Source organism: Sesamum indicum, linkage group LG3, assembly GCF_000512975.1.
Source record: "Sesamum indicum cultivar Zhongzhi No. 13 linkage group LG3, S_indicum_v1.0, whole genome shotgun sequence".
In the NCBI taxonomy this organism is placed as follows: Eukaryota; Viridiplantae; Streptophyta; class Magnoliopsida; order Lamiales; family Pedaliaceae; genus Sesamum; species Sesamum indicum.
The window spans coordinates 24222124-24237270 of NC_026147.1; the positions used below are offsets into that span (position 1 = coordinate 24222124).

A 15147-nucleotide genomic window follows, 5' to 3' on the forward strand; every position below is an offset into this window, starting at 1 on the left:
CTAGGGAGTTACGGTGTACATGGTGGTCGAGGTGGAAGCGGAGCTTACTGAGTTGGGGAGCGAAGGAAATAGGATTAGATATTTGGGTTGTGATACGCTGCTATTCGACACACCAACTAACGATGCGACTCCACTTGGCAACCATTTACAACGCGCCATGTCAGACAGATTGTAGTAATACATTGATACCCTACTAAATTATTGACATGCGCCAACTGGGCCTCAAATACAGACGCCCCGTTTGGTTTTTGTTTCTTTTTTTTCTTTTTTATTTCTACTTTTGAGCATTTTTTGATGGAATTGAAACGTTTCATTTATTTTAAGCGAGAAATAAAAATATATTTGAATGGTATATTTCCAAATTTATGTCAGTATGGTTGAAAAATGATAATATATTAAATTAATTTGGTAATTAGATATTATATGTTAAATAAATAATATAATATTATTTTTATTTCTTAAAACATCAACATGAAACATGTCATGTCCTCTTTACTAGAAGATAATAAGGTCCGGAAATATGATTTGAGAAATGTGTTTTAAGTAGACTAAACTATAAATTTTTATTAAAAATGGGCATTTTAATAAAATTAGATTAAACAACCGAACTTCCAAAATCTGAAATAGTATAAAATTGTAAATTATGTTTTTTGAAAATAAAACCAAAGGTGCGCTGAGAAACATGGGCCTCGAACATTATCCTATTACCTACAAAAAAAAATTGTTTTTTCATTTTCAGGGGATAAAAAAGAATTATAAAATAAATTAATCAGCACCAAAGCACAAAGAACAAGAGAAAACTTGTCCATTATTACACATTAAAAAAGAGAAATAAAAAAAAAAGAAGAAAAGGAACTCCAATCCAGTTTGAGGCTCAGATTCTCATCCATGCCCAAAATCACAAGGCAAAGGGAAATTTAACCACGCATGGCGGCGAATCGCCACCGGAATCGCCCCGCCAAGATGCGGGTCGTCTTTTCCTCAATGCCTGACGCATTAGCACATGCCAGGAAAAATAATTACTACCATCACAGCCTCTTGCCCAATAGAACAGAGTTCATCAAGCAGCGGTTCAACAAGTACTTACATGCCAATTCGCAATTCCCCAAGCTATACACAAGCAGAAGTTTTTGCAAACACATACGTAACCAAGCCAGCTGAAACTTGAAAATGAATGCATAAACAAACAGGCAGAATAAATATTAATAATGATTGGTGAGGGGCTGTTGCTTAGTAGAGGAATTCACGGGCGATCAAAGAGGGGCAACCGCCCTCTTGGAAATCCCATCTCTCTGTTCGCCTCTTTCTCTTGATTCTGAGCTAATCTCCTAAGTAGTCGTATCTTTGACTGCAAACACATCAAAAATAATCTCTCAGATTTAAACATAACATCTTTTGCGAGTTGTAATTCCCGAGCGCGCTCCCCTTAGAAAACAAACAAATTGTGAAAACAGAATAATTCTGTTTCTTTTTTTTTTTTTTTTTTTTTTTGGGGGGGGGGTGGGGAGGCTCAGATCTGGGTAGAGACGAGGCAAGGAGAAAGCAACCACGCCATGGCTGCAATCACCGGTTGCATGTGATGAATCACAAAGCCTTCCGGGTTGCCCAGCCAAGATACGGGTCGACTTCCCTTTCCCCGATCCATTAGCTCAGAAAATGGATTAGAGTAAATCATCACCGCCTCTTCATTCACCATACCCACAAAAAGTCGGGAATCAGAGAAATTCCGGTCCCGGAGCTCCGATTCCCGAGACAACAGGAAAACCCTAACACCAGAACCCTACTCCAAATCCATCCACAAACTAGGGTACAGACCACCAAATTTGCAGATGAAAACAACATCCAACAGACAGAACAGCACCATCTCCACCACCAGCATGCACACATCTATCGATCAGATCATGAGACCAAAAGCGAAGAAGTGGCTGTATAGAGGGACCGAAAATGTAATTTACCCTATGATTTTTGTTTTTCTTTCTTTCTTTGAAGGGTTGTTGATTTTTGTATGAGAATTGATGGGAAAATCATCGGCTTACAGAAAGGGGCAACCACCCTTGAAGAAATCCCTTCCCTCTGTTGCCTCATTTCTTCCATTTCTGAGCTAATGGCCATGGGTTGTGGGAATGAGGGAAGGGTTGATTATATCCTTACCCGTTTTCCCAGGTTACCCTTGTTGAAGTTTAGAATTATCGGTTTTGCTGCGGTGGAGAGACACGTACACGGGGGTACAACGGTGATTAGGCATAGCGTAATTCCAATATTTTACGTAGCGGTGCTCACGGTGACCGTGTGGTTTCATTTTTTTAAAATTTATTTTCAAATTGTATTGTGAATCATAATTTTATAAAATATTTTTTTAAATTATCTCTTTTAAAATTAAAATTAAAATTAAATGTATGATTCTGTACGGTTTTAAGCGATCTGATGGTTTTAATATTTATAATAAATTAATAAATAAATAAGTATTTTTATGTAGCAAATAAGAATAATCAACATCATGCATTATAAATTATTAATACTTTTTATAATTTTAAATAGATTAAAATATAAAATTATATATATTGATCCAACATAAAAATACTTAATCCAACAAAGTCTAATAATCGATTTTACAAATAACAATCATAACATGGATAAAAGACAGAAAGAAAGAACTAATAAAGCAGAAAGAAAGAAAAGAGAGAAGATGAAAAGGGGAAGAAAAAAATAGCGGAGAAAAAATAAATGAAAAAATTGAGACAATCATCGAATAGAATTAAAACTTAAATGGATTTAGATAATTAAACATTTCTTTTTTGCTGTACAAATCCAAATATAAATTTTACAAAAATGTGCTTTGTAATGTGAATGTTTGATAATATCTGGATTTTGGAACTTTATAATTGAAATATGAAATTCTTCTACTAAAAAGTTAATTATTTTATTGAATTATTATATATATAATTTAAAAAATTAATTATATATTTAGTGGTGCGATTTTGTTCATTTTTTGAAAATCTAAATTAAAACTAAATTAAAATGTGGTGTAATTTTACTCTAAATTTAGAATTGTCGTCGAAAAATAAATCATGAAAAAATGATTAAATTTGATTTGATTATGAGTGTTTTAATTTTTTTTTTTATCACCCATAGTTTTATGTTTCTAAACTGGAGTCTGGAAAGGGTTGTAATTTTTGTGGGCTGTTGGGGCAATAGAGTCTTTAGCAGTCCAAACGTGAGGATATTTTTGTCAGAGAAGAATTAGTGGGTTGGGTTTGATTGAACTTAGGGGCAGGTTTGATGTTGTGCAGATTTATTATACTTAGGGGCTACCCTTAACCTAAGTGAACAAAACATAACTGGGAATGGGCCTTTTATTCGGCCCAATGTCTTTAACTAACACTTATTGTGTGAACCCAAACCCTCTAGAAATAAATTTTAATCGTGCCGTAAATGACAAATTAGTGAATACTAATGGCACATAACTGTGGGGTTATGATTGAGATAGGCATGTTATGTATGTGTATCTTTGCACCACAGTTCGTTTTTATATACTTCGTGGGAGTCGTGTGTAATAATGACTGATAAGAATAAATTCAAATTACATCGTTATTCGAGTAAATGAGTTTTCAATTGAACGTAAAGTCATAGATGCACTTACGTGTCGGATAAATATGATTTTTTTCTTTATTACTCATTAATTTAAGAAAAGAAAGTGTAGAGATTTTACGACTTTTTTATTATATTCACTACGGTTACATGAATGTAATATGAATACATATATTTTATGGAAGATTACAAGAATATAAGGATAAATTCAATTTAAAAGTCAAGTTATTACAAGAATCAATTGAAAGATTACAAAAATATGAAAGCAAGTTGAAATTGTCAGCATTATTTTATGTCTACTTACTCTAGCAGAGAACAAGATAAATTACGTGTTGAAAATAGAAATATTAGAAAATATGGGGTAGAAAATGTAAATTGGAAAAGGTTTGGGCCTTTGGACATGTCCGTCTAGTTCTAGTCTTCCATTGATCCTCGTACCAGATACCAATCATACCTATAACCGTTACGAGTCCGAAAAATAAAAGAAAATAGAAAAAAGAAAATCCCCTTTCCCTCTCCCTCTCCCTCACTCACTGGCTGATCAACCCCACTCTAGGGTTTTCCCCCCCTAATTTCCCTCTGTTTTTGGCAAACCCTCGCCCCAAGTTTCATTAATTTATTGGTTGGATTGTGAATTGATGGTAGAAGGGAGTGAAGGCGGCGGGCCCGAATTGGGGCCCGGGTCAAAACCCACGTCATCATTCGAAGCAGCCGGAGGCCGCCTCCGGTTCACGGTGGAGCTGCGGCCCGGAGAAACGACAATTGTTTCGTGGAAAAAGCTTCTCAGAGAGGCTAATTCGAGCAAGTCCAATCGGCCCGGCCCATCAAATTCGGGCCAATCTTTCGAGGCCCAACGTCAGCCTGTTGCTCAGCCCCCGCCTCCCCCACCTCCTTTGGCGCCTTCTTCTTCAAAGCAAACTACGGAGGCTGAACCAAAGGATTCACAGGCGCAGGCCGGGTCGAATCGGTTGAGCACCGTGATTGAGAGAATTGAGCGAATGTACGCGGTAAGTTGCTCTCGATTGATGCGTTGCATGTTAGTTATTGCACGTGAATTTAATTTCTTGATTTTTTTTTGGTGAATGTGCATTTAGGATTCGTGGCAGGTAGGTGCATATATAGAGACAGCTACAAACTGGAAATTTTAATGTTTCTTTATTTCAACCAAAATCATCCTTGATTAATGTATGTAGTTGTATCATATAATTTCTTGGTGCGCTTATGGTAATGCTGGTTCAAAAGTTAATTCCACTGGGTTTAGTTTATAATCCTTAGTGTAAATTCATCACACTGAATCAAGTTTTTTTCTCTATTTCTTCATTTGCTATTCTTTTGTTTGTTTGTGAAAGTAAGCCCTTCAGGGTTTGTCATTTTAGGTACACTTGCATCTGGGCTTACAGTTCCACATTAAATGCTTTGTGGTTGGTGAACTTGCAGGGTAATGGGAGTAGCGATGAGGAAGATGTTGTTCTCGATAATATTCCTGATGATGATGAGTATGATACAGAGGATTCATTCATTGATGATACTGAGCTGGTGGGTACTTCTTGTCCATCAATTAACTCAGTTGTACTGTCCAACTTTATTTATGTGTCTTCTAAGCTGGCAATGTCCAGTTTATGTTCAATATTCCATGTTTTGTTAATGGATGAGCTTAACTTTTGTGCAGGATGACTACTTTCAGGTGGACAACTTGGCAATAAAACATGATGGATTTTTCGTTAACCGTGGGAAGTTGGAGCCAATGTGAGTTTGTCTAATTTGCGTTGATTTCGATAAATAATTTTAGTATTAAGATTACACAAAATTATCTGTTTTTGCACTTACCTGTTGTCAGTGCAGTTGATGTGACAAACAGAAACTTAGCTATGATTCAATATGTTTCCTGTAAGCTATAAATGACTCTTAGCGTGGCCTCATGGACTTTGCAGTTGGAAATATAAGAAAGAATCTATTAAGACATTGAAATAGATTTCTTCTATAATTTTGCAATAAAAAACAAAGTAAATATTGCTTCAATTTTTTATTCTGTGTTAATTGTAGTTTGTTTCTCTTCTTAGAAAGCCACAGTTGCCTCGCCTTGTGATGCAAATTTAACAGGGTGGAGAGATGTATATTCAAAAGTGTATCGGCCCAGTAGGAGCAAGTTTTGCAATTGTTTGTTAAAAAAATTTAAGACTGCTTCTACTAAATTATAACTGCTGGGAGAATATTGATAATGTGATTTACTGCTTCTATTCTTAATGGTTTGAAACTTGTTATTTCTTTATTGGAAAACCCAGTGAAAATCCTTGAAGTATTGTCATTTGGATTTCTTCCTGCACATACACTTAAATTTTATGTTCCTAAGTTATTCTTTTGGGTTTGTGGATTGAAAATTATTTTGGTTTGCCTGATTTTGACACATGGGAAATATTGTCTTCAGTGTTACAGGACTACCTATTGTGATGTATTTGTGTTTATCAGATGATGTCAAGGTCTTTCAGTCCTCTTATGCTACCTTAACTTTTCCTGCAGTGAACCTACCATATGCACGAACCAACAACCAAAAAAGAGAAGACGTAAAGATTTGACAAAAGGTCATGGTGGGAGTGACGATGGACATAATCCGAATAAAATTGTGAAAGTAGGAAATAGAGGTAGAAAAAGAAACTCAGCTAGTCAGTCTCACGGAGTGTCGATGCCAAACATACATGGTGAGGATATGCAGTTTCAGGCTGCTCTGGCAAATGCTTCTGAAGTTTCATTAAAGAAGAAAACTACAGATATGCAGACTGCGGTGCATCCTTCAGAACTGTTGAATGGTGATGCCATCAGGGAGGACACTGAAACTGATCTGAAAATACCTGGAGATCCCTCATCAACGAACCATATTACCAAATGGAAAGTGAGCGAATTTCAAGATACTTCAACTCAGAGGTCAAATGATAAAAGTCCACATCTAAGCAAATCTCATACTGAAAAACAACTATATAACATTGATGATCTAGATCAGTCGACTCAACAGAAAGGGAAAAGTGGACTGGCAGAAAGATTTGACCTTAATATTCCTGCAAGCAGGGACTCTCTGCCGACTACGGTGAGTAATTGCTTTATGCATGCTTTTGGAACTATTGAAGTGACACCACATATATGTAGACTTCTCTTGCTAGGATCTAGGTCAAACTCTAGGCTTGGGAAATATATTGGAGCTGTAGTCAACAGCTCAAATTTTAAGCTCATGTTGACAAGTAGGAGTTGCTGCAGATCATATCAATTAGTCACTTAAGTTTTGCATTGCACATAATTTGGTGAAGAACTGTGTTTGTCAAGTTTGAGGTTCCCCAGATTATTTGTGGTTCTTCTCTATAACTGCCGTCAACGAGAATTTTCATTCTTTCTGCGATTAGGCGGATTCTAAATGGAGAGGCCAACATGATATGCAGATTAGCATTTAGGGTGATTGTTCATTTTGGGGCACTTGAATGGATAATACTTGGCTAGCTTGGTTTCTTACTTTCATAAGCTAATTCTTAGATCTAACTGCCGAAGGGATGTGACTGGATTTCATTCATGATATAGAAACCTGTTCTATGCATATGATAGCTGTTACTTTATGTCCTGTTCTCCTGAATCTGTGCCATACTTTCTTTGTGTGAATGGAAACAGAAACCACTTCAGATTTTTTATTTTGCCTTTATATTTGTGGTACTTCTTCTTTTCTCCTTTCGGTTTAATTTCATCATGCCTAAGAGGTCTGCCTGCATGCAGAGAAAGGAAGGCGCTGGTGTTAGACCAAAAGGTGCAACGCTCGAGAAGGCAATCAGAGAGTTGGAGAAGATAGTAGCAGAATGTATCTTACTGCTTCTACTCCGATCATAGCTTTCTTTCTTATTATACTGAAAAGTGTGTCTCAATTATTTATTTATGTTTGTGGTTTGAAAAACAACAGTTCGACCACCTTCTACGGAAGTTCAGGATCCTGATATTTCATCTCAGGCAGTCAAAAGGAGATTGCCAGCTGAAATAAAGCAGAAACTGGGCAAAATTGCTAGATTAGCGGTACTTAAGAGCTATTAAAGCTGTCTTTTCATCTTTTTCTGCTATTTGATTAATTCATTTATGATCCTATAGGTTTGTGCTTTATTAGGCTCATTCTCAAATGATGTTAAAATATTGTGTTCTTTGGGGTGGGTGCAGCAAGCCAGTACTGGTAAAATACCTAAGGATGTGATCAATCGCCTGATGAGCATTGTTGGGCACTTGATGCAAATTAGGACACTAAAGGTATCTTTCTCTTCCAACACCAAGAATTAACATATTTATGTTTACTGTATTGCTCTTTCAGTTTCCTGCAGAAACTCCCTTTTCCCCCCTGATTTAATGTTAGCTTTTTAATGCTGGAGCAAGGTTGGTCTGATATTTCTGTGACCTTGAGTGTAAAGTTGATTGCTGCTAATGATGTGTCTGTCGGCATATTCTTAGTGTGGAATAAATCTAGAAAAACATGCTAAAATAATATCAAATTGGAGAATGCAATGAAGTAAACTTCTGATAGTAATGGAGCAAACTTTTACTAGAAGCGAACTGTTTTCTTTTCATGGCATTGCCGTCACAATTATAGGATTTTTAGTATGAGGGACCATCTCCTCTTTATAATGGCACAATCTGCTTTATGTTGGCATTTAAATTATGTTTGTGAAGATAAGCAAGCCAGTGATTACTTGTTTGCTTCACATATACTAAGCCATGCTAGAACAATTTAGCATAAAAGACACTTCAACATATAGACAGATGAGCCGGACCATTTTCCTGATCGTTGGACCTCCTGATTTTGAAAATCTGGGATCAGATGTTACACTTTGTATGCAGTTTTCATTTTTGAGGAAGAATGTAGTTGACTCATCCAAATTTTCAACCTACCTTACTTGCAGTGAATGCGTGAATTATTGGACTGTGTTGCCTAATTATCGTCTTTTCAGACAATGGTACCAACAGTAGATCTTTTTTGAAATTAGATAGTCGTGCAACATATTGGTTCTGAAAGGTTTTGCCCTTTTGGCTCTTAAAGGCATTTGCCCATTCTTGATGCTTCAACTATTGGGTTTTCAAATGCCTTCTTTCTGTAGTTATTTTTGGATAACACGCAACTTGTTACTTATGAAGAAGAAAACTGATCCTCTTAAATTTTTGTTCAAGTCTCCAAATATCCTTTTTGAAAGTAATTCATGTTTGTATTGGAGCTGTCTGCTGTGTTTATAATTCTATTATGCATTCCTGTCTTGTGAAAGAACTGGTCCATTGAGCTTCGGATGACCTAGAATATCTTTTTGCTCGCACATTTGCTTATATTATACTTTTTACGTGAATGCGTGAAAGTGAAACTATATTCTGCTTCTGTTGACACTTCTTTGTGATGACATGACAGACGTTTTTCAAGAGGAACTGCTATATCTTGGCTAAGAGAAAACAGAATGTAGAGACATAAGTTCCAAATGAAACACTTCTTCTGAGATGCTTAGCTTTTAAGTAGATGCTTATATTTGAAGTAGCTTCTTAGATACATAAGCCAAAGCGATCTGTTTTCTGATGCAATTTGTTGCTGAGGCGCAAAGTTTCTGATTGCTTCGTGTCTTCTTAGTTTTGTTCTTCATGTAACATACAAATGCTCGTGAAGTTGATTGGTTGAGGCTAATTTTGCTCTTGCTTTAAAGCTTATGTGTGTATATTGCAGATTGAAGAGTTTGAATCACCTGTATGCTGTTGTAAGCTTTACTTGCCTACCCAGCCTAATGGAGACTTTTCAAATCTCTTTTCCCCATGTGCAAATTCATGTTCTCTTTTGATAAATCTGTCTTTGTGGGATCTCATGTAAACCTCTGGTACTGTTATGAGTTAGTATATGTTCATTCGCCTGTTGACCATTCTTTCTTGCATTTAATAAATCTAGTTGGGGTCTTAGTCATCCTTCTATGCTGCTGACGTGTAACTGAAGTATTCTTTTTTATGTTGTGTCATGTGTGTACCCGCGAAACTTCTCTCGGAAGTATTTTGCTGTATTTGGTAAAATTAGCTTGGATGTTGCCTGTATTAATGGAGATCAGTTTGCCAACAGTATTGTGATATAGAAGCTATATCCGAAATTACGGGACCATGTATGTTTAGACAAAAAAGTTACACTTAGACCTACTTAAACACACCAATTTGAGGAAATTGATCTTGAAGTTTTGGGAAACAATTATCAAGCTTGGTCAAGTACTTGAAGAAACCGGCAGCGTAACTCTAAAAAACACTATATCCACTGGTCAATCTCGTGATAACATGCAAAATGCCAAAAAACAGTAAGGTATGCTCTTCATGACTTAAGTTTCTGCATCTAGATGCATTTTGAAGGAATTGTCTTGTGGATATGTGCTGCGTGCATAGATGAGAATGCCCACCTTATGAGATTGTTTAAAGCGAGTATTTGCAACGATCATCAGGACGGTTACTTACATGTTCCTGTCTTAGTCATCTGAAGTTACCCCAAAATTTTATACAACTTGCGGTGTTATATAGTTCCACATAATCCGAATCGTGTGGGCTTTTTCTCTATAAACCCTGATAATACACTTGTTTGAAGATCGTTTGTGCTTTTCCTCTTAAATCCCTGATTATACACTTGAGTTGTCAGCCAACCCTAACTATAATAAACATGCTATTATTTTTGCTACTATCTGCATATAAGATTCCATTTCCGGAAACCCATTCCCATCAAACAATGATGGCAAGCATAAATGTTATACCTCTAGCGTCTCACAACTTTATCCTCTGTTCTTTTTTTCCCCGTCATGATGTGGGTGCGGGGCTTGGGATGGGGTGGCCTGTGTAGTGGAGGTAACTGGATATTTAGGAAATTACCTCTACTGTTTTTGGTATTACTGTTTGTAATGCGTGATGGAGTCTTATTTTCTCAATGTTTCCTTTACTGCAATGTGTTTGTAAAATATGATTATTTCCATGATTACTGATTTATCAAGCGTGGTTTTGTGTCAGCGAAACCTTAAAGTCATGGCTAATATGGGATTATCTGCCAAACAAGAGAAGGAAGATCGAATACAGAAGATAAAACAAGAAGTCGCAGAGATGGTTAAGCTGCGGATTCCATATATGAAATCAAAAGTATGCATTGTATTTCCTATTAATTCTGATTCCAGGAGCTGGGATTGGATTGTAGTTGACCTATTTGATAAAAATATTTCCATTTTAACCATCAATTAGGGCAAAAGCAATGACCTTTTTTTTCCCTCCCAAAGTGATTTCTCCTTTTGGAATGTATCAGATACTGGTCTCAAGCCCTCAACTCCCGACGGAATAAACATGAGTTGTCTCTTTTGTGGAATGCTGAGGACTGAGGACCTATCTTTTAGTTATATTTTAATGCCTGATCCATGACGTGCTTTACAGATTCAGCAACAAACTGCAAATTCAGACGATTTCAAGGAAGCTGGTCCAGAAGAGAAAGAAGCCTTGAAACGCAAGTACAGCTTGGACGATGTATTGGAGAATAAGATTTGCGACTTATATGACCTTTATGTTGAGGTATATGATAGATTCCCTAGGTCTCTTGAGCAACCACCCCTAATACACACAGACAACGACAACAACAAAGATGGATTTTCTATCGTTGGGCCTAACTTGTCTTTTTGGTTTTCATTTCAGAGACTGGAAGAAGATTCAGGTCCACCAGTTCGAAAGCTGTATGAAGAGGTAGTTGGCATGTGATTAATGCGATTGTTTTCATTAAAATAGGTCTATCATTGAGTTTTTATGAAGAAGATAGCAATCTAGTTAATAATACCATTAGTGTTGGGTGAAATTTGCAGGCTGTAATGTTCACCCGGAAACGGTAGATTTGTGCATCTGCAATTTTTCACGTGTTCCCTTTGATTAATTAGTTTTATAAAGTGTTGTGCATGAAGCAAAGTTTGTGCCGGGTTTATGTACGGCGATGCTAGCAAAAGCTTAGGCATGGAACATATTGTTCCTCAGAGAGCTGGTGAGTTACCGGTTTTCACTGAATTGTAATGGATTTTGTGCACTAAGATAATGATACTCATTTAAACACGGAAAAGATATCATTATATGGAAACAAGAGAATTCTAGATTTCTATTTATGTGCATGAACCAGCATTTGTGTCTTTGTCGTGTGTGACGATACTATCATACTAGACAGTTTCCATATTCTTGGTTTTTCACTGAGGGGAGAGATTAATGGGGGAGGATGGATGGATGGGTGCTGGAGATTAGTTGGTAGTAGTTTCTTTTGGATTGGATCTCTCGCTAGGTAGTGGTCCAGTATGCTCCCGTTGTAGTTGTTTGGTGGATTGATAGCTTCTCTGGCCAATCAATCGTCACTCTATTCCATAATGAGTACTGAAACTCGTGTGTCTCTCTAATGTAGCTTGCAGTATTGTGGCCATGTGGATTCATGGATACTGGTGGAATTAAACGTGCCATATATAGAGCGAAAAACAGAAAGGGACTGTGCAGTCTGCGCAAGGTACTAATATCTTTAACTTATTCCTATTTTTATGTATTTCTTTTTGTGGGCAGATGAAATTTGAATTTTGCCTTAAATGCTATGCAAGTAAAGGCCATAACCTTGTTCATGTGTGCAAACATATCACATATTTCTTTTTTTGGCAGATGAAATTAGAAGGCCTTAGCTTTAATGTTATGCATTTTAGATCCATAACCAACTGCATGATGCGTACGTCAATATAGTTGGATAATGAGGAACCGTCTCCACGCCTAGAAAATTACATAAATTTTGTTTAAGGGTCTAAAGTGTTTTCCTTTCCAATTGGTTCAATATTATATATAAAAACTCCTTGATAATTCTTTGGTCGTTTGTAGTGCGTGTATGTTTTTATGCTGAGAAAGCCTATTCTCCCTTGGTTTATTTGCTTTGAGTGTTTGTTGCGTTGGGGAGTGGCATATGTCATTTGGCAATTTGATATTTTACCATAAATCTCTCAACTTGCTAGCTTTGTGGTGCTTGAAGGAGCGAAACATATGTTGTGTTTAAAAATGTATGCCTTCAAAATCCATAGTTTTTTTACCTTTTCCTTCCTGTTACTCTCTTGATGTTGTCTCATAGCAGGTTGTATTTTCTTACCTCTCATCCTCCTTTCTTCTTTTGTTGCTTAGGATCGAGATAAAATCAAGAAGAAAAAGGTGTTGGCACCAAAAGCAGTGGATGCTATGAATGTTACTCAGGCACAGCATATTCATGAGAAAAAATTGTCAGATTCTCGTGACCAAGTTTCCGCTTTGACAAGCAAGCCCATTCTCAGTGCTGCAGTAGCACAAGGTGCTGGTCTTCTTCCTGTTGCCTTTGCAAATGGTTCCAACATTGACAAGCTGAAGCAAGCAAAAAAGAATGGGAGCTCCAGCAAGGGTCCTGTTCCTGTGATGCCATCCGATGTATTACCAAAAAAGAAAGTAAAGAGGAAGCCAAATGCAGAGGTTAATGAAGCTCAGTTCTGCCTTGAGAAGCTCGTTTCACAGGGGGAGGAACGGCGCAGGCACCCTAAGCATGCCGCACTTCCTCTGTCTAAATCAAACCTTCAACCAGCCTCAGGCTCCGCATACCAGACTTAAACATAATGATTCAAATGGACCCTGAACTTATCGGTAGAGTAGTTTTGAGTAGCACAAGCCTTTTACTTTGATTTTGGTTCGTTAGGCTTCATTTTGACAAGTAGCTGCTAGATAGCAACTTTTGTAATTATAATGAGTTGATTATTATTCTTAGCGGACATTGGAGATTCTATGAGTAGGGTCAGCTGAAGAGCGCTTGGCTTCATCACTTGGTGTTTTTGCTTCGATATTCAGCTTAATTTTGATATTTGGTCTCTTCATTACGTTCTATTAAGTGAGGGCGCGAGCCATTGGATGTGTGGATGGCCGATGAATGGCTTATCATCTATGTGTAGTCTTTGTTTGATTGGTATTGTTTTGTTGGAAGGATATCCACCCATTAATTCAACAGTTGTGTACCGAGCAGATACACACACAGACACAGGTACATAAAATAAGATGGCGGATAAATGGTTCACAATATTGGGTGTTGGGAAAAAGTCTCCGTTGTAAATTTTGTAGCGATGAGAATCAAATTAATTTCATTGATTTTAACCGATAAGAGTGTGTTTGACTGAACTTTGATTTTAAACCTCTCCTAAAATGAGCTCCATAAAATTGTTTGAAATATGTTTTTTTGAAAAGCTTGTAACTCTTAAAAAAAATATATTATTCACTAGATAAAAGTACACTTACTGAAGTTGACGTGTTTTTATTAACTCCCGCAAAGTAGAAAAATTCTCTCTGCTCTTTCTAATCCTATCAGTCAAAATTTCATAGTGATTTTAGGTCTGACATATATAATAAAAAATATCTACTCAAATAATTGATAATTTTTTTTATCATTAAATATTACTATTATATAATTCTATCAAACAATATCATTTTATTATGTTAATTAATTAAAATTTCCCATACTCAATTCACATAATTAGACTTTAATAATAGTAATCAACATTTTAATGTTTTATTTTTCTCCCAAATATGGGCCATTGCCAATTCTCAGTTCAACGTAGTATGGGCTGCTAAGATAGAACACAGCCCACAAAGGGCCCAATCCAAGCAGTGACTATCGCCAAACACGCCCTTAAATACTATCATCAGAATCTTGTACTTCTTGCATCAACTGCTGTACATTCACGAGGCACTTTTATATCTCACGATTTCAAAAATTCTGTTCAGCTTCCGCGTTACCATCTTCAGGATTCCTCTTCGACTAAGGTATGCTGATTTTATGTATTTGAAGTTCCAGCTCGAAATACGTACATGTCTCTGTGTATCGCGTTGCGTTTGTGAGTTTTTGTCTATACACACACATACGCCGTATATTATATTCACATTTTTCAGTTAATCATGCCCATGTTTATTCTGGGAAATTAGTCTGCTTGCTTTCTTGCATATGTTTGAGAGTTGCTGTAAATTAAGTTTGACGAACTCTTTCTTAAATTATTTTGAATTGAGTCTCACAGGGTATGTTCAATTTGAGAATAGGTTAATGTCCTTGTATTTAATTTTCTGGTAGCTTGTTTGTTGTTTCCTGGAGTGAATATGTTGGGTCTTGTTAAATATTTTGAGTTGGTGGCTGCAATTTGGAGATAAGTTAATGTCTCGTCATTTTAATTGGCACAGGTTTTTCTGTGAAGTCTTTTTTTGTTTTTTCCTTTTCTCTTTCTTGTTTGGGTGGGTGGGGGGTTGAGCTTCTGGAAGTAAAAATATTGCAGTGGATGAAACTATGCTTGTATCATGTAACTCATATCTTGTACCATGCATGTATGTATAAACTGTGACAAAATCCTCTTTTAGAATAATAGTTTGTTCTTTTCTGATTGCTTTTGGATTGAAGGATTTGGAAGTGAGTAAAGATTTGCGGTTGAAATCATTTCAAATCCCTTTTAGTTGATTAGCTGCAAATCAATCCCCCCCCCCCCCCCCCCCCCCCACACCCACCCAAACAAA

The 15147-nt window shown here is 36.6% G+C and overlaps 2 protein-coding genes across 4 annotated transcripts in view; both read left to right on the forward strand.

Moving 5' to 3' along the window:
- Positions 3975-13459, forward strand: LOC105159445. 2 transcript variants are annotated; one of them, XR_002286802.1, is made up of 12 exons: positions 3975-4595; positions 5026-5124; positions 5258-5334; positions 6106-6667; positions 7339-7420; positions 7520-7629; positions 7768-7854; positions 10603-10728; positions 11014-11148; positions 11269-11316; positions 11433-11605; positions 12011-12109. XR_002286802.1 is itself a non-coding variant. In XM_011076514.2 (12 exons), the coding sequence occupies exons 1-12, from the start codon at positions 4227-4229 to the stop codon at positions 13210-13212; spliced, it is 2247 nt and encodes a 748-aa protein (XP_011074816.1). In that variant the 5' UTR covers positions 3984-4226; the 3' UTR covers positions 13213-13459. The 2 variants fall into 2 exon arrangements, 1 of the variants encoding a protein (XP_011074816.1); XM_011076514.2 differs by lacking the exon at positions 11433-11605 and adding an exon at positions 12760-13459 and having other exon boundaries at positions 3984-4595.
- Positions 14317-15147, forward strand: part of LOC105159446 — a 7316-nt gene continuing 6485 nt past the window's right edge. Inside the window, exon 1 of one of the 2 annotated variants that reach the window (XM_011076515.2) lies at positions 14317-14412. The gene's annotated coding sequence lies outside the window, so the exon portion shown is untranslated. Of the gene's footprint in view, positions 14413-14435; positions 14484-15147 lie in introns of those variants that run through there. The other variant, XM_011076516.2, reaches the window with a different exon arrangement.

Bases quoted from the DNA above. Each gene is read 5' to 3' on its own strand.
- LOC105159445 (XM_011076514.2), top strand. From the start codon at position 4,227: ATGGTAGAAGGGAGTGAAGGCGGCGGGCCCGAATTGGGGCCCGGGTCA. The intron at 7,855-10,602 runs GTATCTTTCTCT...GTTTTGTGTCAG, and splicing joins TGCAAATTAGGACACTAAAG to CGAAACCTTAAAGTCATGGC. The intron at 10,729-11,013 runs GTATGCATTGTA...CGTGCTTTACAG, and splicing joins TTCCATATATGAAATCAAAA to ATTCAGCAACAAACTGCAAA.